General features: G+C 36.1%; 1 protein-coding gene across 1 annotated transcript in view; it reads right to left on the reverse strand.

The window, feature by feature from the left end:
- FAF1 (Fas associated factor 1) overlaps positions 1–22,573 on the reverse strand; it is a 162,656-nt gene that overhangs the window by 49,248 nt on the left and 90,835 nt on the right. The window contains exons 9-12 of the mRNA XM_035332623.1: positions 10,957–11,052; positions 9,175–9,301; positions 8,203–8,266; positions 7,198–7,279 (exon numbers count right to left, since the gene is read on the reverse strand). Of these exons, the coding sequence (XP_035188514.1) occupies positions 7,198–7,279; positions 8,203–8,266; positions 9,175–9,301; positions 10,957–11,052 (369 nt within the window). The remainder of the gene's footprint in view (positions 1–7,197; positions 7,280–8,202; positions 8,267–9,174; positions 9,302–10,956; positions 11,053–22,573) is intronic.

Genomic DNA, 22,573 nt, shown 5'->3' on the forward strand with positions numbered 1-22,573 from the left:
CCCATGAAACTGTTAAATATGAGATTCCATACAACTGAATGTTTCAAAATATGTACAGTTTTAGGCTTAAAGATTTACAGACAAATTTTGGTAAACAAAACAGGCACATACACAATAGATGTTTACATTGAGCTACTTTACAACTGAATGTAATTTTTGTTGCATCAACAAATCTTGCTAGGCAAAGACTAAGCACCATATATACAGACTATATTTGAGTCTGCCGATTTGTCCAAAATATTAAGGTTGGGCATAGGCGTATTATAAGAACAATGAAAAGTGGTAACAGGACAAAGTGCTGAAACATCATTTTGAAAAATCTTTATAGAAGGCAAGAATAAAAAAGTGTTATTGCAAAAGGCTTGAAGCTGTTTTGGGGGGTGAGGGGAATTTTACTATTATTATTATTAACCTTTTTATTATGGTAGTATAAATTTGTAAGAAGCTTTTTTATTTATTTCTAGACTTTTGAAAAACAATCAGAGTAAATTCTAGGATTCTAGGATGACTACAGGGGAATACAGGGAAATTTTTGGTCAATACAAATAAAATAGGCTTATGAAACTCTTTGAACAGTCTTGACCTTCATAAAAGAAGACTATTAATGCAACACCAGTCTGTTCTGTGTTGGATGCCTCAAACACATAATGACTTCAGGGTTATATACTTAGCACAAAGTTTTAACCAAGAGAAAAATCCAATGGGGAAGAACTTCTGTTAGTCCCTAGGTACGGCATACTGAAAGGCTCTAAGTACTGAATATCTATCTGATGGGCTTTAAGAATTTAAGCCATCTAGAGATGTACTTTTCAGAGGACGTTGATGATGAAAACCACGCAGTCATGTACTAGAATTTTCAGAAGGGGCCAGGATTTACAAACATCATGAATATAAGTCTCCTCATTGTCAGCAACACTTAAGGTCCTAAATGCTTTAGCTCTAAGCTCCGGGTTCCATTTTATTTAAAGGGAAAAGGGACATCAGGAAGAGGTACTAACCATTTTCTGCATCTTATTTATCTAAATACTTCAAAAGAAAGAAAAAATCCAGATCTCAAGCATTTTTTTCTACAACTTCTGTTGCAATCAGATTGTGCACAAGATCCAGTTGGCCTTGCCCCGGCTCCTGTGCCCCACACCCACCACCATGTCATTTGTTGTTAAGTGATGCTGCCCCTTCCTGCCTGATTTTGATCTGTTGATGGAACATGCCTGGCATGTAGCACCCTGGAAAGAAACACAGGCTGTAGAGGGACACTGAAATGAAGGCCAAGTTGTCCCTGTGGCAGAATGAAACATGTCTTCATGACTCTATCATCACTGATAGAGTAATGCAATATCCAAGCTTCTCAGTCAGTTCCTAAAACATGAGTAACTTTCAGATAGCACAGATGAATATGAATATGACTAGCAACAAAGTCATAAGGGTCAGCAAAACCACAGACCTGAATGTTTATTTATGAATCTCAGATTTACAAGTTCAAGTAATGATTGAGACAAAAATGTTCACTACGTAACATGTGCTAGAGACTTGAATGTTCTTTCAAGTTGGTAGACTAATGATCTTCATTCTTCCTCTGGGTTTTACATAGTAAAAGCTAATTTAAAGGAACAAAGGGACACTTATGCACATCTTTAAGCCTTTGATGTGTACAGTCTGATCCACCTATCTAAAGTGATCCTGGAGATCATATGATCAGCTTTCGTGAGCAAAACTACTTTACCATGTGCAATCTTTTTTCCCAAGCAGAATGTAAACCCTCTGCAATACACCAAGGTGATATGCATTAGAATTTATTCCCCTTTGAAAAAGGATCAAAGCAGGAATAGGGCAGACAGAGATTCATAGGAAGCCTTCCCTGTGTATTACAAATAACAGAACAGAACCTGCTAAAGATAAGCATTGTCGAATTCCCCTTGCACCAGTCAAAAGAAAGGACACAGACACCAAAGACATAAAAAAGGGGCAGTAACCAGATTCTAGTGCTGTAGAAGAGAATCTGAATTAAACTGTACCCTGTAAGTTCCTAAGTGAGACTGAGGTGATCCCTGATCATTAGGAGATGAATCTCCTGATCTGGTCTTCTGTATTATACATGGCATAGGACATCTCTAAATCAGTTCCAACTTTAATTATTTTGTCTTTCAGTAAAACCATTAGTGAAAGAGAATCCAGACTAAACAGGAAAAGCTGTTCAAATGGTTAACCACTCTTCCATGTGAAGGTATGCTTTATTTTAAGTTTGATTTAAAATACTTTCATGTTCCAGTTATTTGATCCTATTATACTGTTGTATCTCTATTTCAATCAATTGAACTTGTAGTGATATCTTACATAGTGCAACAAATAACCAGTAATTAAAACCAAACTCAGATAAGAACTACAAAACCTAAGCTTCAAAAGAGGAGAAAATGTTGAGTGTGGCAGACAATTTCAATAAACTTTCAATGTTTAATATCAAGTACAGAGACCATTGAAGATGTATCCATACCCAAGACTAACCTTTCCTATATGAATGATGAAGCAGAATAAAGGGTGTAGGGACACAATGAGACTACTAAGCTGATATGTTGTAGCAAAAATTTCTAAATGGTAATTACCTATTTCAAAATCAGTTTAAGGATGAAAGTACAGAACTGTTAATAAATACGTCAGGCAAGACTGTTAACAAATACGTCAGGCAAGAAAGTAAATGTAGGTAACTTAAATGGGTCTTAACTGGAATTTATGTACTGACATCTACGTTACTGTAGCTGCTTTATTCTTTCTGGGTACCTAGATTTACACTTCTCTAGCTGTCCTCTACAACCAGACTGTGTAGACTGGCATGCATGTTATTGACACCAAATTATAATCTGTTAAACAGTCACTTAACCTCTAGTACTCCCAGGCAGCTCAACTGAAAAATCACTTTTCAAAGCACACCTACCATATGCCATACACTCAAGCCCCTCATAAAATGTAGCAGGAGCGATTTGATTTGATTTGATTTGAAATGTGCCCAGAGTCAAAGTAAAAGGCAGTGGTGAAGCTGTACTCCACGTTGCTCCACAATATTTAGGGAACATATACAAGAATACATTCAATCCCACCTCCTGCATGACAGAACTCCCTTCCCTCACTGGCCACCTGCCTAGACTTTTCTCTAATCGGTAATTACCCATTGTTCTGGAACAGGTCCCTTCTTCACACATATGCCAAACTTACTACACTTTGCAGAAACTCATTCATTGGGCCTAAGAAGGCATATGACTTCAACGTACTGGCTAGGAATAATCTTTCATCTAGGAGAAAAAAAAAAAAAAAAAAAAAAAAAAGATGTCAAGGGCTAAACCAAAAAGCTGTCCTGCGGCCACTGCTCTCAGTGTAGTCTTCAACAGTCCATTGCATTGTTCAATTTTCCCACAGGCTGGTGCATCCTTGACATAGACTACCTCAGGAGAGGGTACTTCAAGGTCTCAAAAGGTCAGTATGAACTTAATTAGCTGAAATAATAACGAGCGACAGTTTTCTGAATTATGCAGATAAAATTGTACTATAGAAAACCCTGTATGAAGGAATACTAAAGCTACCACCTGAAAAGAAAAAAAAAAAAAGAAAAAAAAAAAAGGTTTTTATTTGATCATGCTAAATCATGGAAAGAGCATGCTTTCTTCTAGGTATTCAGGAAATTAAGTACCCATATGTGAAAGTGATGGTTCTGCCAGGAAATTGAACCTAGAAGACAGAATTCAAAGAGAAGAACAACATGGTTCATTTTCAGCATGCAGGAGTATATATTGAGGTGACAATACCAATCTGTGCTAAGAGAGATGTTTCACATATTTATTAGAAGTCAGTGGACAGAAAGGTTGAGAGAGGAGCAGGAGGTGATCTGACAGAGATATAAAAACATAAGAGCTACTGAAAAGGTAAAGCAGATGCCTTTATCATTTCTCCTAATAAGAGTAGCAACCACCTGTAAGATAAAAAGGTAAACAAACTCTAATAAAAGACAATACTCTAGTATTATTCAAGTAAATAGCTTAAAGAAATTCAATATAGAGATTAAGTGATACCACCCTAAGTTAGGATAAACCCCCCGATGTTTCAGAACATAAGGCACCCATAAACTGCATTCAGTTGGAAAGAAACCTCCTGCAAACATCTTGTTTAAAAATGTGCATTATAAGATTTAATCTCTGGCATCTGTTCTAGCTAGTTTTACAATGGTATTTGAGAAAGAGTAAGCTTGTTCTTCATAAACTAGTATGACAGCGAAATATTTGTTTCAAATGGGCACAGTAAGTAGAGAAATAATTTCAAAAAATAATGTTATTTTAATAGATCTTTGTCTCTCTTTCCCTTCCTGACCCAATTAAAAATTAATCATGAAAATATTGTCTTGTGTTACATATACACAGTAAGCCTTAGAAATTAACACAGAATGCTCTGAACCATCATGCTGCAAGAGGTAACCGGGGATTTCATTCACAAGGACCAAGGACATCAGTTGTTAAAGGCAAAACTCTGTATCTTGGCTTGGCTATATCTGCATTTTTGTGTCAGAGGTATGTACATGTTTTAAAGTAAAGCTATATTTGACCTCAATCCATCTCTCTGCCTAGAACTGGCATTGTCATGGTAGCACTTGCTCTTAAGCAAAAGACACCCATCATCTGTGTTAAACTCAACTCTAATGACTCAAAATGAAGAGCTACGATAAAAAAAATAAACAAAATACAGGTAAACAGACAAATATCTAACTTTTCTAAAAGGTGTTTCTGTTTCAAATAACATTTTCTTATGCAGCTATGGATTAACATCCTTTCCAATTAATTAAAAAAAATGTTAAGATTTAACAGAAAAAACATCTATTTTCTGTAAAAGAAATATAACAATCTGTGTTTAAAATATATGTTCTGACATAAATTGATTTTCTTAAAATAACCCAAACTAACGTGTTTCTGAAAAAAGGCTTCAAGTTCATATATAATGAGCTATTTTGGAAGGAGAAAGTATCCATTATACAGATTAAAAACACAGCTGATGGCTGTCTAACTGGACCTGAACTGTAGAGTGCACCTTCTGCTCTGGACAGCATTGAGATTTTGTCAAGAAAAGGCTAAGATCTCTGAGCACTCTTGCTGCCAAGTGCTCTCAAATTAAATCAGTTTGAAGTGGTTTTCATTAAGATGGATTGAGTGTGGCATCGTGAGAAACACTCTATCAAATGTAGTGTTTTACTTAGTGATTAAGTATATACCAGTTGATGAAGCTACCCAAATCCTTCGTAATCCCACCACTCCAATAAACATTTAATGAGTATATAAGTTCAAAAAGCCTAGCAGAGGATTTAAACCTTCAATCTTGTTTTTATTTACTCTTGGAACTCAATTTCTCACTTCAAGTGAAGAATGCTGGTGCCTGAAGCTCATCTGTTGCCCTGGTAAAATTAAGTGCCCTCCATAGTATAAATTAGAAGACAGTCAGGTTGCAGTTTTCTCTTAAGCTTTTTTCTTATACTGATACACTTATTCAATTTTTTTATGAAATGCAGCTATAAAAATAGAAAATAATATATCCCTTTCTTCGCTTAAGAATTCCAGGAGGTGTTTCTGAAAAAACTTGTTTGTAACAGGGAAAACACGGTAAAAATAAATGGCTTCTATCCCTTATCATACCTTTGCTTTACATCAGAATGTTATAATCAAAACAGTGACATTTCACAGGATTGCTGGGAGGCATAAGGGCTTCTAAAAATTATGTCAATCTTTCCACAAAAATTTAAAGGAAGAAGTCACAAAAATAACACTTTCTTAAATGTATTACTTTATCCTGATGAGGATCTAGCCCAAATACATCAAAAAATACTAGAAATGCAAGGTCATGTGGATTTCAGATGTGCCATGCAAGCAATATATGAAGTACCTGGAGTATTAAAAAACTAAACAACTGCACTGCATTAATATCAGATTTAGAGGTATAAGACAGTATTTATGAAAGCTCCTAATGGGTTCTCTTCCATGATTACAGTGATGGTGTCAACCATTTCTGATGAAATGACACAGTGAACTTTTTAACTCAAAAACCTTTCATGTTGATTTCATCATTTTATTTCTTTGAAACGTATACTGTTCCACTTGAATGAGCTATAAATTTATACTTTGCCAGTGAATTATTCTGTGTACATTTATGCCCTGAAATCCATATACAGTCATGAAATGGGCATAAACAGTCATGAAAATATTCACTAAATTTAGAGTGTAAGAAAATTGTGTCCACAATATGTCAAGTTAGCATTCATTTAAGCTACACAGTGTAGATTCATAACATACTGATCATAACATCCTCTAGCACAACACAGCTATTCCTTCCAATAACTACAGGAAGCCACAAAATTCTTCATTTTAAAATTAAATATCTATCAAGACAAAAAATAAATTTAAACAGCATAACTTTCTTGTTTGTGTTTCAGCTTTGTCTATGATTGATTACGCAAGGCTTTGGGTTTCTCCTTAGTGAATTCAAGTCACCAGAACTTAAATAAACTATTCTCATTCTAATGTTATTAAAATACTGATTTTACAACTGTGCACAGAATAACAGAAACTTGAGATGTCTGGTTGGATGGACAGAAAACCTAAATAACCAAACTTTAGTACTGGAATTTACTTGGCAGATAAAGGCTGTACAAATGAAGAAGAAAAAAAAAAGAATGAACGAAAGAAAGAAAGGACTGTATTTCAGACACCTTTCAATATAAATTTACAATTTCATTAGCCATCCTTCAAAGGAATTACCAACATGCAATGTTGAACTTGTCAACCAAAAGATTCCCAGCCAGTATTAAATGGGGCTAGGACACAATTATTTCAGGAAGAAAAGGGAGGAGAATTAAAAAAAAAAAAAAAAAAAAAAAGAGAGAGAGAGAGAGAGAAAACTACCCCCGTAGCTACCAATCACTACAGGACTCCAGTAAAAATACAGCCTGAATAATTAGAAAGCATGAGTAATTATTCACATTATGAGTAAATATTCACTGTAATTTCAACAACAGAGTAGGTATTTTGGTCAATCAACTGTATAAATATTTACAAATAATATAAATGAGATAACTCCAAAATATAGTTTACCTTTTTAAAACAGTGATAAAACATGTGCAGTGATTTCCATTTTTCCCCTAAATTAAATGAAGTAACTTTAAGACACACTTACATCTCTAGCTTTCCCATAGAAGGCTTCTTGAAAAGCAGCCTCTAATGATCCAATAAAATAAACAGGATGGCAGTCACCGTATCTATTTGAGATAAAAATCTCAATTACTATAAAAATATTAAAATAGTAATTTCAATATTCTACCTCTTTTATATAACACATTGGCTAAACACTTAGAAAGATAAAGTACTGCATTTCTAAGTATTTCTGCTCTCTCCTTTAAAGCAAATCTGTCCCCCAGCATTCAAAAGCTTGAAGTAACTAATTGCTACATTGCAAATTTTATCATAAAAACTTTTTACAAACATAGACACCTTAATTTCTCTCTATTTTTTTTTCAATAATAACTTATTTCTTCCTTTTACTATAAAGGTTAACTAAAGTGTATTCTTGTATTACACATGAATGCATCTCACTTATATATATATACAAAAAGAACATTTCCTTACACGGGTGAAAACAGAAGGCACAAACTTCGCATTAGTTTGTAATACATTATTATGCAGCTTCTACCTTTCTGATTACGTGAGGTAAGCATTTAACAGTGTAAGATTCAGTGGTATGAAGTTAAACAAAAAGCAGCATTTTATTTTTTAAAAGCATGATTGATCCAACCATTTCATTTTTTTGAAAGCTCTTATTGCAACTGTATATATTCTTCAATATTAATCAACTTCAGCCTTTTTGTTCCTGCATATCAAATTAAAACTAGTATACATAATCAGATTCTTTATCATTCTTCTGGACTCCTACATAATTAAGTAATGGTATTAGTTAATAGCAAATTAAATAAGGCAAGAATCTGTCACTCTAAAATGGACTGAGAAATATGCTATTTCAGAAATAGATCCATCAAAGTTAAGCTTAAAATAAATTAGATAAGGATGCCTAAATGTGTATCCTTATAAAAGAAAATATGTACTTTTGGTTTATTTTTATTTTTATTATTTACTAAATTCAATTAAGTTTTTAACAAGAATTACACAGTTATAAGGCTAAGCTTACCTTGAAGAAAACTCTGCTGTAAATTGTAATAAGGCATCTCCTTCATTTTCAGCATTTTCTGGCACTAAAAAAAAATAATGGATTAAATACAACCTTATGGAAACAGATTTTAATATGCGCATTCACTTTGCTTCATGGATTTTTTATGTTTACAGCTTACTGAAGTGGTTACCAAGAGACCATATAAATTTCATGAAAGACTATGAACCTTTGGAAAGACATGGAATTTCCAGACACTCTCATGAATATATTCAGGCTTTCCAAACAGTAAAATCCTCAGGTCCAGTGTAATGTGATATATCACTTGTTCAGAGTTAACACTCTGGACTTACATTAATATATTAAAATGAAAGCACTGTCTTGAAAGGCTTGACCCACAATATTTCTAGTTACTTTTTTATTATTATTATTTTAAACTTCCTAAACATAATGTTAAAAAGTTTCACATGCCATCATGGTAACATAACTTTGCTGTCAAAAACTTTTAAGGTAATAATAACACCTAGGTAAGCCTAAAAAAATAGAGTATATATAGAATAGCACAGAGGAAGTTAATTGACTGTTCCTGCTTGATCTTTTTGTAATTCAAGGACAAATAATCACTAAGAAACCTGTTAAATGTATCTACCTAAAAATATTTGTAGAATTTTCAAAACAGGAAAATCTAGGTATCTACAACTACATTTGGTTAAAGATCACCATTTCTCAGAATTAAATCATCCTCCTTCAACTATAACCTAAAATCATGGGGTTAAGAAGAAGCTTCCTCCATGGGATGATGTGTTCATTGTTCTCAATTACGTTTCCAGTACTTTTATTTAACACACCCATCAGACACGAGACTCAAACAATTCTAATGGTCCTGTTGGAAGATACTTTCCTGTTTCTTTCTGTGCAGACTCGTCATACCTCTCTGCATTCACTAGTGCTGTATTATTACCAGTTAATTGTCAATTAACTTTCAACTCTTACTCATTGGCGATTTCCTCAAGGCAGATGATGCTACTCCAAACATTTCTCCATCATCAACTCCAAACTCTGTAGCATCTTCAAAATCATCTCCATCACTGTCACTAACCATATGAACATCAGTGCATTGCTATTTAGAAACAAAAAAACAAAATCCACCATAAGCCTCTATTACAGACATCAACATACTGAAAAACACTTGTGCATTCTTATGAAAATACTTGGTATATTGCATTTAATTTTATTATTTTATACAGCATTATCAGATTACTTTTTTATAAATAAGACCTAATTTTTACCAAAAGTATGGCCGACAGAGCATGATGTGACAAAATACATTATTTAAATAACTAAGTATCTAGAATTGCATACACAGAGTTGAGAAAAGTTGAGCAAATTTTATCTACAGGGTACTACAGGTGGTGTAACTGAATTAGAGTGGGAAAAGCCACAAAATATACCACTAATTCCCAATATCCAGATGCGATCTACTTCAGCTATACATTTATAGTGGCTGACAGTCCTTGGAAAGCTACCTATCTATCTTACTGCAATCCCTTTTATACATATTTAGAATCCATGGTCCTAGCTTGGCACAACAGACTACTGCATGTTGAATGACAGGCTGATTTCTTTGGCATACGACAAAGGAGAAAAATCAATATTTTTACGCAAGATGCTAAGGTCCCATCTGTGCCTCCAAACTCCCACTGTCAGGTGTTTTGGACTGCATGTCCTCTGAAACATACAATAGCTCAGAAAGCCTTGTTTTTAACTATTCAGTGTTAACTTGCCTTTAAACTGACTTGTCTTCAAGAGCAACTTTTCCAGCTCCACTTGACCTGCAACTTACAGTAAGAGTGCACTACAGAAAATTTACACGAATCCCTGAAGGTTCAACAAGTGTATCATGGCTCCAAATGACCATGACAAGAACAAAGAGCTCAAACCATGTCAGATCTCTCCCTATAATACCAAACGCTACACATACCAAAACGCTTCAAATAAGAACATTTACTGAATGAACTAGTCAACAACAAAATTCTATGAAGTGGGCAAACTCAATCAGATCATTCTGAAAGAATAAAATAAAGAGTACAATTAAATAGCTATGGTGGCAGATCTCAGAAGAGAACTATAACTACATATTTAACCTGCTAAATGGTTTAGTTATAGCTAGAACCACATTGTCTGACCATCCTATAACCTTAAAGAACCATCCAACAGCATATATCCAGGCCTGCACCCTGACCATACCTCACAGCTACGCCTTGCCAACTCAGCTGATCTAAGTAATTGAAACGTGTTCTTTCTGTGCAGCAAGACACACCATACGTATTACAGTTCTCTAACTAAAATGGTAAGAAGTGTGTGGGAAGTGAGAAACTGCTCTTATATTGATATAATTGTGAGGAAAGAAAAAGGCACTGGAAATTTTAATACAAGCTATTAATACTTAGAAACAATGAAGGGTAACTTTATACAGTCTGCAAACATCTCTTTCTGTTAGTATTTTAAAATGTTTCAACCTTCTGTTTAATTTGGAGTATTTTTCAATGCTTACTGCAGCTTGCTTACTTTGTTCTTCCTCTTTTTCTTCAATGATTTGATTGCCCAGTTCCTTTTCTTTGTCACAATTATGTGTTCCAGGAATTGTGAAAAAATTCTTTCATTAACGTGCAATTCTACTGATGTATTTGACAATAGAAGGAAGAGCAATCATGGCAAAATGAGCTTTCCCTGCTTCTTTCTGGAGTATATCTTATTAAATTAAGATGTTCTTACCTCCTCCGACTGTTCCCTCGTTTGTACAGGTGAAGATCTTCTTCCGACTGTAAGTCGATGGCAAGGAAAAGTCAGTCCCGATACAGCTAGAGTCATCTATAAAAAAAGCAATTATCATTTTTTAAAGCCATAGTCTCAACTGAGAGGTTTTTCTTTCTTCTTTGCTTCTTTTAAAGTTTTTGTTTTTTTTTAAGGTATCTTTGAGATTCATACTAAAAACTTCATTGCAGAAGTGCAAATTAATTATGCAAATATAAAGTACGAAGCCTGGAAAACTAAAATTATTCCTTACGTAAAAATAGTCAAAGAAACAACATCTATTATTGCACAGGGACTGTAAATATGTAACAATATCTTCTGCTAGGTGCAGAGTGCTAAGATTTGTTTTCACCTGACGATGAAGCTGCTATATCACATTTTAGGATTTGGAGGATTTTGTTGCTATTCTTACATTAGCTATATACAGTCTTCAGGAACAGCTGTATGACCTGCAGATAAAGATGCTTGCAGGGAAAAAAAAAAAAAAAAAAAAAGAGAGATGACCGTAGATATTTTTACATTTTAGAGTGGAATAGTTTTAAAGATATGTATGCACAAAGACTCAAAACAAACTTCAAACTCAAAACCATCTTCAACTATTATTTTTTCCTAAATCAGAACTGAACTCTGAACCGTTACAAGTGACTTCTCTTGTTTTAAACTGGACAAGAATGGTGTCTTTCAAAGTTGAATAAAAAGATGTATGGATTTGGCTCTGTTTGTTTTGTTTAGGCTAACTCTTCAAATTGCTGTTAAATTTGCAATAATTACTAGCCGTATTATCAGAGTTACTTGTTTTGTTTTCATATTAAGACTATTAAGATCTTCCTGGTCTAAAAATAAATAAATAAATAAATAAATAACAAATAAAATAAAGTGTTATGCCTTGAGGACCTATGTGTAGTTCAGTTTTCCTTCCTAACCAATAAGCAAATAGTAACGTGAAAATGACAGGCAATGGTACAACTAATTAAAAACAGCTAAGTCATCTTGGAAAAAAAAAAAAAAAAAAAAAAAGATTAACTGGAAATAAACAATTTTTATCAGAAGTTGTAAGAGGTTGTCACAATGGCTACTTCAAAATACATTACATCTTCGTCTTGATTATAATTAAGGTCAGAGGCTCGTGCTATATTTCTCATATAAACAAGGGCACCCACAAACCCAACAAGAGTGGCAAAATTACAGTGAGCACAGACACAATAGATGTTCATTAATTAGTGCCTTAATTAGTACTTTTACCTACTCCTGTATGCCTAAATCTAAACTTTTTAAAATCAAAGAGACAAAATAGAAAAAAGCTAGCATCGTTTGAAAGACAAAATAATGCCTGCAAACACACAATAACGTTAGAAGATCTGACTGTACACTGCCTTTAAAACTGTACTTAACGTGACTACGAGTAAGAATCGCCTACTTCTCTACCAACAGAAAGTGCCTGTGCTACTCTTGTCGTTTTGAGCACCCTCCACACGTCTTTTTACACAGCCCAAGCATTTACACAGCCTGCTGCCCTCTCCTGGAAAGCCTATCTGTCCTCTCTCCAAGCGAGCCTGATGACCAGAACGAATCTTCAGAAGCTGCTAAGCCCAATCTTGATAGCACGCGGGGTAAATTTACAGCACCGATAGCTCTTAAATGAATACAGCTCATTCATTTTGGCAACAAATCCAATTATTTGCAGAATCTGAACCCGACAAAATACTCGATTCTGTACCGTTCTGAGTGACTTGTAGACAGTTTGGGCTGTTTGTTCAAAATATTGTTTGTAGCTAATGGGTCCTGCAGAAGAAACACCTAGAGGACAGAAAAAGATCCTCTAGATTGTCCAAAAATTATTACTACCGAGGGGGGACAGAATGAGCCACTTAGAGTGGCTCAGGACTACAGCACCCTCCTAATTAGACTGTAAAAACCTTAAGGTAAATTAAATTTCAATCATCCTTAGCAAAAACCTGAGAATAAATCATAAGCCTTAAATTTCATTTACTGCCATGAGCACCGAAGATACCCCATTTATTTTTTATACATAATTCAGAATGACTTTATCACTTGTCTGCTAGAACTCACAAAGATTTAATTTGCAGCAGGTTGAAGCGGGCTGATTAAGCAGGCTGGTTACCAAATGAATGTTAACCTGTCTGAACTAGCCTACTGTCACATTCTCATAGCAAGGTTAAACAGAAGTTTAGCTGCATAAAAAGCCTAGCTATCATCTTAAAGGAAGTGAGTAATAATACTCGGGAGCAAATGAAATATTGAAGATGACATACAGGTCAAGTCCAATTACCTATGAAACTCCTGTGACAAGAGCCTAAGAACTGTATTCGCTGCAATAATCCCCCAGTTTAATTAGCATTTTTATAAGTCGTAAATAATAAACAAAACCTGACTGTTATAAAACCTGAAACTTTGCCCTACAGTTCCCACACTATACGAAATTCTGGTAAAACACACACACACGCACACTAACCACACACAGCCTGCAGTTCCCTAACAGCATCAAATAGCCTGACAGATGCCTGGAAAGGCTCCTGGTATCTTTTACATGCACATTAAAGGAAGAGTGGTAAGATCAAGCAAGCAGTTATTGTGCTGCTTCATCACTTGGCCCAATAGCAGGGTGTTGCAATTCTAATTTGCAACCCTATATTATAGTGTCAAAGCGTCTCTCAAAAATGAGCTAACAGCAGAAGGGGTTCAACATCAGAGCACATTTCATCCTACTCCCCAGACAGTTGCTGGAATGTTGTTGTTGGCTTTTTTTTTTTTTTTTTTTTGTGAACATTTGTGTGAGAAATGGCCCTCTCCTTTGACTTTGAGAAGTTTATGCAAAGCAAAGGCTAGGGAAAAGAGAAGCTCTGCCTTTCATTTCAAAAGTAATCTACCAGCAGGAACATTTCTCCAGAACTGAGTTATCTTTATTCCAAGATAAAGGAGACAGTCCTCTCTCAAGAGAGACTCTTGCATCAGAAAGTTTAATCTTTATTTTGGAAATTATAAAAACATCAATATTAAGCAAAAGATTACTTTTCAGGCAGCTCAGTCCAGTGCCACAGATAGCAAACCTCAAATATTTGAATGCAGGCCACTTGGGAGCATCAGCTTTAGTGTCTCAGGGGCTAGAAATGTTTAGACATCAGGCTGCTCTTGGAGTGATTTTTCTTTCTCAATACTGCATCTGCTTACTCCCAGACAAGGTTGCAGTACGTTAGATGTAAGAACTGCCGTGTCGCATTCATCTTCCCAGGAGGGTGGACATGACATCAATTCCAAAACAGAAAATGCTGGTTTGTTGCCTCAGTACCTGATCTCCAATATTCTCAACCAATGAATCTGTTTTGTGCTAAAACTCAAAAACTGATCAATTTATTCAGAGTATTTTCTTTTTCCACATGAAAACCACCTTTGCATAAGTATGGTAGCTTGAACCTGATGGCTTTTGTGTGCACAAGAACAGACGCTGAAAGACACATATACAGGGCTCTGAGCACCAGCAGATACAGATTATGAAATAAATAAGACATTAAAGCAGAAATAAATACCATTATTCCATTTTTCTAGGCACTATGTATACACACATGCAAAGCCCTACTCCAAAGATCTCCCATTTGAAAGATCCATGAGGTGGAGAAATAACCAGGGTGGCACAGCAACTTGCACAAAGTCACTCAGGTGATCACTGAAAAGCTAGATCTCTTCTGAGCACTGGGTATACAGTGCTCATGCTCACTGCAAGTTTAAAAGATCTCCTTTTTGGCCTCCTGTGGTTTTTAAATGAGAAGGAAATAAGATTGAAGCCTCAAAAACATTTCAGGGACATTTGCAATAGGATAATCCTTTCAGAAGACAGCAGATATTAAACAGTGTGCTGCTGGTACACAAACAGGTAATGGCACAACCTGGAGTAACGTGCACACAAGGATACCTGAAACAATATTTTAAGTACTAAAAGAAAGACTGCTACCAATATTTTAAAATCTATGCTTTCTAACACTAAGACACTACATTTATTTGTAAACGTTCAGTGTAAGGTGATTTGTATTTTAATTGCCAGCATCAATAACTAGGGGATGAAGTCAAGCAACATCTCTTCCGATTTGAACACAGAGTTCAAATTTGCCAAGAACTTTCCAGATCAACCTAGGAATATTTGCCAAGTCCAGAGTGTGAGTTTGAAGTCGGGGTGCTTTAAACAATAGGTTATTCCTCCTGGTAGAAAGTATCATTTTTATGTAGAAACTTTCATTCTAGAAATATGCTCTCGAACAATCAAAAGACCATTTTTATCAAATATTTCTTGATACAAATATGTCTGCAGCTGCATCAGGAAGATAAATCATTCACAGCATGGAAATCCAGAGTGCTGCCTTCACAAGCTCAGAAAAATAAGAAAAATTGCAAGTCCATAATCTTACAATCTTACAACCTCTTCTATAAAGAGCTTGCTGGCATGACTTAATTCCCACTCTTGCAGATTTTTGAAATTCAAAGGAAGGAGCAAACTCAGATCCCTGTACCACTCCAGGGATATTTAACGAAGACATTTAAGGTCTGAGAAAGATAAATAGTAGCACGAACACACAGCGATGACACTGGCAGAGAACTGCAGCTGCCAGGCACCCGTTCCTACTTGTTAATCTTTGGCGGCTTCGCTACGTTCTCACATACTGAATCTGCTAAGCTTGAAAGTAAGCTGACGATTTTCAGCTAATAAAAACCAGAGAACTGCTGATACAAAAATTATAAGCTCCATTACTGAATGGGGAAAGTAGTAATTGGATTTGACAAATTTGCTAGTCCTCAAACCCAGCCATACAGTGTTCAAGAAAAACAGCACTTCAAAAAAGCTTTAATTGCAACCGTATCTAATGAAGAAAGGAAGAAGGCAAACTCTAGGAGCTTTCTAATACCTTGCAGAACATATGTAGAGAACCAAAGTGGCCAGCTTAAACCAACCTGTAAAGAACTGGATCATCTTCCTCCTCCTCAGCTATTACAGTCATTTTGGAAACCCTGTTTTCTCCCATGTGAATACACATACAGGTCTCTCCAGCAATCCGGTAATCTGAATAAAGCCCTGAATGGCTCTTCTTGTCTGCTGTCTGGATGAAAGTAGGACTTACTTAAAAAAATAAATTATGGTAGGAAAACAGACATGCCCCTGAAGCACAGCGTTTACAGACGTATATATTAGGCCTATATTTGTCCTCTCGGTGCTTATCATTGTAAAGCATGTCACCTCCGGAGGGACAACATGGGGAAAGACCAGCCAAATCTCTGCCAAGAGTCCAGGATCCTTAGCAGGTTCTTTTAGCAAGAACCACTGAAAACAAGCAACCCGAAGCAATAATATTTAAGGGAAGTAGGAATATTGATTTATTTTGTGCTCTTTGTTAAGTATGTGATGGTTACAAGAGCAACAAGCTTTTTGATTTTGTTGAGTTCTTCTGGATTTTAATATAAATTTAGAAGTCATAACAAGAAGTGTTATTTCTGTATTATCTGACTGCTATGAGTCAAATTATTCAGCTATACTTCAAATGCAGAATTATTTCTAGCTGTCTAGGATCTGCTTCAACAGACAACTAAATGGGGGAATTTTCAAAGAAAGCATGGTTTCCTCCTGAGGTGAAGGAAAATAATCCATGTTTTTGGCCTTTAATACTCAGAGATAAGGAAAGCAAACAAAATTCTGGTGTACAAAAAAAGCATGTTTTCCAATACTTGACTCTCCTTCATAAATCTTGCAGAAAAAAAGAAAAGACTAATTCTCAGTCCTACTTAAGGTCAGCTTGTAGTATATTAGACAAAAGGAATTAAAGTCTTAAAAAACTGCCATTTGGTTCTAGCATCCTGAAATGGCCTGGTGAAATTAGAGTTGAAGCTTACCAGCTGCACTCACTAGCATAGCTGGATGGAAGAAGCCACAGAAGGAAACCTTCCCAAGGGTGTCACTCCACGTGTGATTGCCTAGAAGGTGCATGCTTTCTAATTCATCCTTTCCAACTCTATGATGGGAATAGGTAGAATTAAAACTTGCTAATATTGAAATGTGGGTGTTTGTTTTTTTTTTTTTTAGCATACAAAGCACACAATTAGCCTTTCGTTTTTTGTAACCTCAAGGAGTTAAAGAACACTGAGATTACCTAATCCCAAATCTTCCAGTCTAGCATCTCTAACTTCTGTTTGCTGTAACTTTCCTAATTAGCCCAGGACGATGAGGCACCCCAACCAGCCATCTGCCTTCCTGTAAGGCAATACCTTCAGAGCACCACATCCACTTGATTCCAGAATTTCACCTAATGTTCTTGGTACTGATACTAATTCTAGTGAAAACTGGAAATGCCTGTTTTCCCCTTGTTGAGCAAGAGGAAAATCAAGCCCACGTAATATCTGTTTGTTCTGCAGCTAATTCTGTTAGCATGCATTGTACTACGGAGCCCTAGCTGGATAACCAACATACACAAGTCAGTAGATGCAGCAGAGCTGTTATCTCAGTATCCACTGGAGAGTATCGTATGCCTTCAATGTTACCATTGTACAACCAGCTCATTGCTTAATAAGTGAAAGATTATCCCCAGAAAAATATGCCAAAATATTATTATTTGCTCTGTGAAAGAAAATTTTGATAGAGATTATACAAACATCTTGAAACCCAGAGGCATTTCTTTTGCTCTGAAAACAACAGCAGCATGCAGCAATGGTCAGAGTATTATTAAAAGCATTCTTAAGTTATTGCAATGTATTTTTATATATTTTTAATTAAAAATAGAAGAAGCTCGTGCTAAGCTTGAACAGTCAGGATCTTTGAAATAGAGCTGTTTTAACAGGGGGAATTCTATCACAGCTGCAAACCTCTAATCACCCTTGATAATTATATACCAGCTCAGCAACCTAACAGACATTTGTGGCCACTATTCGGCGCTTTGGCCATAACTAGCTTGTCAGTAATAGCTAGCTGTGTTTTTGTGTTAGAAACAAACATGCAGAAATGATAACCCAAAGGAATACTTATAAATCAAGAGGGCATCAGCTGAACAAGAGCTCGTTTCAGACGCTGTGTTATCAGGCTGTAGTACATATGTGGAGATTTATAATATATACATCACACAAGAAATTCTTAATCAGAAGTGAATGCACTGCTGCCTATAGACTGAAACCCAACCCTGATTCAAATACTGCATGTGACAGCACTTTCACTGTGCTCATGAGTTGCTTTTTTTTTTTTTTTTCATCTCCTGGTCTACTCCCTGACACACAGCTAATGTATAAAGAAACAAACATGAACAAGTACATTTCATAACACACCATGCTCAGTCATTCAAAATAACCTAGAGCAGATGCCCACAGCAAAACTCTCAATGACTGGCAGGAATCTCTACTGTGAAAATTTCACTTCTGTATAATTTGATTATTCTTGTTGGAGCAATTACTATAATGTTTTCTTCCCCCCTCATCACGCAAGAGAAGAGGTAAGGATAGAGGGGTGAGGAAGAAGCTTTGTCAAGCAATTCAGTTCTCATATTAAGCTTACTATATCTGTTTTCTTTTTTTTTTTTTTTTTTTTAATAGTGTAAGCTAATTCCACAAGTATGATAAAGGTCAGTGACACTACATTTTCTTCTGTGTTTTCTTAAAGCTAGGGAAAAAGCCTGGTCATTTTGGAAGACAACTATATGAACAAAAAGCTTGAGAAGGAACATTACTCTGCTACATTTTCTTGGCTGAATAGCGTGCCTCCTGTAAAGAAGCCTTTCCACACTTCCAGTTTCAGTTCATTCACTGTCCTTTCAGCCAGGACAGGTAAAACTGTAATAAGTGAGAAATTATCTTGCTTCTTGGTCTAGAAAGACAGACTTCAGTTTAGATGTCTGCAAGGCATGTTCATCATTGACAATCTTGACTGGCAGATCTCAGAAGAATTCAAACAAATTCATTTCTCCCAGCCAAAAAAGATGCCATCTATCTCTCTTCACCAGATAAATTAAGTTCCCTGTTCAAAAAGATTACCACACTAACTGTGCAGAAAGGCAAATCAGAATAAAATACCTTTTCTGCAGGGCTAGATGAAGGCAGAGACCTATGCCTCAGCCCTCAGGTCTTTAAGTCAGAATCTGAGTGACTCAGGGAACTGCAGACCAGTTCAACCTAACTTAACTCCCTGGAAAGACACGGGAACAAATTATAAAACAATCTATTTGGTATGCTTGGAAAATAAGTTATTCTTCTTTTTGCTCACCATTGGAGCAAGACTGGTCAGGCTGCTCTACAGTTGAGGTTGCTGTTCCAAGTTCACTAGCTTTTCCGTTTTTCATTTCTCTTTTGCAACCTATCTTTTCTGAGATTAAAGAAAGAGAAAAATACCTAAAGAAAGAAGTATTTGTGTGGTGAAAGGGGGATTGTATTTAATTTAACATATTGGGAAATCAAAGTGAAGAAGGGATGGAGGAAAGACAAGTGAATGATGGCAGAGGAAGTGGGGCTTCGATGCTTGAAATCTAAGATCTGGCAGTTTTTCCACTACATAAAGAGTTTAAGAAAATAATAGTTTCTAATTACAGCCAGCACAGCCCCTGAATATGAATATTGAAGGCAGGGGAAATAGGAGTGTAGCAACTCCTTGGCAGCTTCTTGGGTTTCTCCAGGGAACATTAGACGGCTCCACGATCCAACCCTTGTTGGAGATCCAAATACAGAGGTGGAGCCAAACCGTTCAGGAAGGAGGTGGCAGACTCACGACAACTCATGCTTTTACTAAGGATACTCAGGATCTGATTGTTTCAAGATAAATGACGGTACAACACAACAGCTCCTTCACATGCTCTTGCCACGGGTCTAGCTCTCCAAGCATTATTACCAATGCGTGGGCAGCCCGTGCCTAAACAAACTCTCACTAAATGCCTTGGGAACAAACAGGTGCTTAGCAGTCCCAAATACACCACTTAGCACTGCTTAAGTACACATTAAACAAACTATCCTGTTTTCAGCGCGTAAAGTCAAAATTGATATGTGATTTAAGAATTCTTACATACCCGCATTTAAGACTTCAAGAAATTAAATGTTTTCTATAAAGTTTATCTTGTCCTTTGCAGTTTTCTCAGAGTTATAAGTATGCTTTTGTTAGTAACAACACACAGTAAAATCCCTTCTGTACAAACTGAAATCCACACTGTAAACATAAAACAAGTGTTCTCACACCAACGAGCAAGTATTCCCCTTTAAAATGAAGCCACATTACAATTAAGAAAGTCTATCAAATGTGATTGTGTTTTTTCGGTTTTATTTGGTTTTGAAATCTGCAGAAATGAGGCCCGTTTGCACTTTGAGATTAATTACAAGGCTCGGAGATTTACCATACAGAACTGAAGAGAGCAGACCGGTCTATACTGGTCACCAAGACATTGCTATTCAAGTTTAGTACATAATTTTAAAAAAAAAAAAATCAACTAACAAAAGCTTTCTACCAGGTAAACCCTTATCCCTCCTTGAACAACAATAAGAAGTGGGTGTAATTCTAGGTTAGCCACTTCATCTTTTGACATCAAATAGCATTAGCTGGGAAAAACAGTCAAGTTTGCTCTAGGTTTGTTTGTTTTACAAAACTATTGTACAAATATTAAAATGAACAGAAGTGTTTAAAAATTTGACAGCCCTTGAAATTAACTTCCTCTGGAAAATAACTTCATCTTCATTATGCATCTTCAAGAAAAAAATTCTTGACAGGTAGTCAACGTTTCATTTTAAACACTAACGGGATGAAAAAAATCTCGAGGGTGGAGTGTGTTCAGGTTATAAATCAGCAATGCTTATTTTAACTCCTCACAAAGTGTTGTTGAGATAATTACTGCTGACAGCTTTATTCAAGGTTCATTTCACTTTTTCTACTATTTTCCCCCTGTTAGAAGTTCAGCAGGGCCCATGGGAAGATCCACCCCTCACACCTGTTAGGTTTCTTCATGTTACTGAGGCCAGTTTGGACATGTCACTTCAAATTAGCATTGTACCAGCGCGCTGTGACAATTACTTATCGCAGGTTTAACTTTAAAAAAAAGTTTCTAATCCAGCCACAAGAACAGTGTCAGAGTACGTAATTTAAACCTGTCAACACAGGTTGCAGGAAACTCATTCCAAGGATTTCAGCAATATTCCCATGGTGCGTATTTGAACTCCAATGAAGACTGAAATCACAAAGGAATGCTGTAGGGTTAAAACACTGAGCCCAAAAGTTAAAAAAGATCTGAACTGAAAACAGAGTCCCAAATAATAAATTCAAAAGATTTAGCAAATCCCTTAGGTGAGTATTAAGAGACTGCTATGCTTAATTTTCCCAGCATATTCTGCAGTTTATTCCAAGGGCTGTATATTAAAAATACATCTCTTATTCCTTATTCCGCACCATGTAGGCTCAATGCACGGTGATCCGTATGAGATGTGCTGAAGGCAGCAGCACAGTAAAGATGCTCTGGGATCGATTGTGGACACACAGCACGGGGGTGGGAGCGCAGACGTGGCTGGCGAAGAACCCACGGCAAGCTGAACGGGACAGTTTTGTCTTTCAGGAGAGACACCAGATGAGGGATGCTGAATCCACAGCAACAACCAGGACAAAGCAAACTTCACAAAACCCTATTGAGAATTTCTGTACAAGCTTGAGAAAAAATTGTGTCTGGTCCTCTGAGAACACCCAGCCCTGGTACGCTGGTTGAACGCACATGCCAATTTCTGCTACGGTTAATCATTAGTCGAATTACTGTGAAGTTTATCACTCTCATTTGCCAGCCAAATGAATGAGAAAGCGATCCCTGGTTTTGATTGTTTCCCATTTCATTAAGCCTAGTTAGGCAAGCTAGGAACTAAAGCAGAAGGACAGATACTGTAGTACTTCACTTTGGTTCAAACCACAAATATGGTTAAAGGAAACAAAAGGGAAATAATATTTACTTGAACAACAGATTCTAATAAGAAAGAGATATACGTGAGAGATTGAAATAAATACCCACGATCACTTACAGAGCTCATTCTTCTTCTTAGACAAAAACTGTAAATATTAAAAAGGATGAAAAATCTGCCAAGCCATTTGCAGCTATTTGAAACACAGGGTAACAGAATTAAATAAACGCTGAAAGACCTGGAACACAGTTAAGTATGGACCATGAGGCTAATTGTGGATCTTGAGTTAATTACTTTCCACTGATACGTTTTCTCAATGGTCTTTTACATCAGATTTTTCTTCCCTCACTCTGAACCCCAAGGCAATTCAGCGTGCTAGCCTCCAAACTCTGGGTGATTCATTGTGTACTTCTGCCTTAGGATTTTTAGTTCACGCAGAGAAAGCCAGGCTTTCACATCAAGTTGATGTTAATGTGCACTGACAAAGCAACAGTAAAGGAGCTTCATGTTTGTCACAACGTGCACTCTTTAATTTAGTAATTGCTTTATACTGATATGCAAATAATGACACATTTCCCAAATTTCCAGTTTCTTGGCAATGCTTTCACTAATTACTCAGTGGTTAAAACTTATGCATATGAATTGCTTAAGTGAGTTTATTAATAAGTACACCTGTGTGAATTGA

This window comes from Oxyura jamaicensis, chromosome 8 (assembly GCF_011077185.1).
Source record: "Oxyura jamaicensis isolate SHBP4307 breed ruddy duck chromosome 8, BPBGC_Ojam_1.0, whole genome shotgun sequence".
Lineage (NCBI taxonomy): Eukaryota > Metazoa > Chordata > Aves > Anseriformes > Anatidae > Oxyura > Oxyura jamaicensis.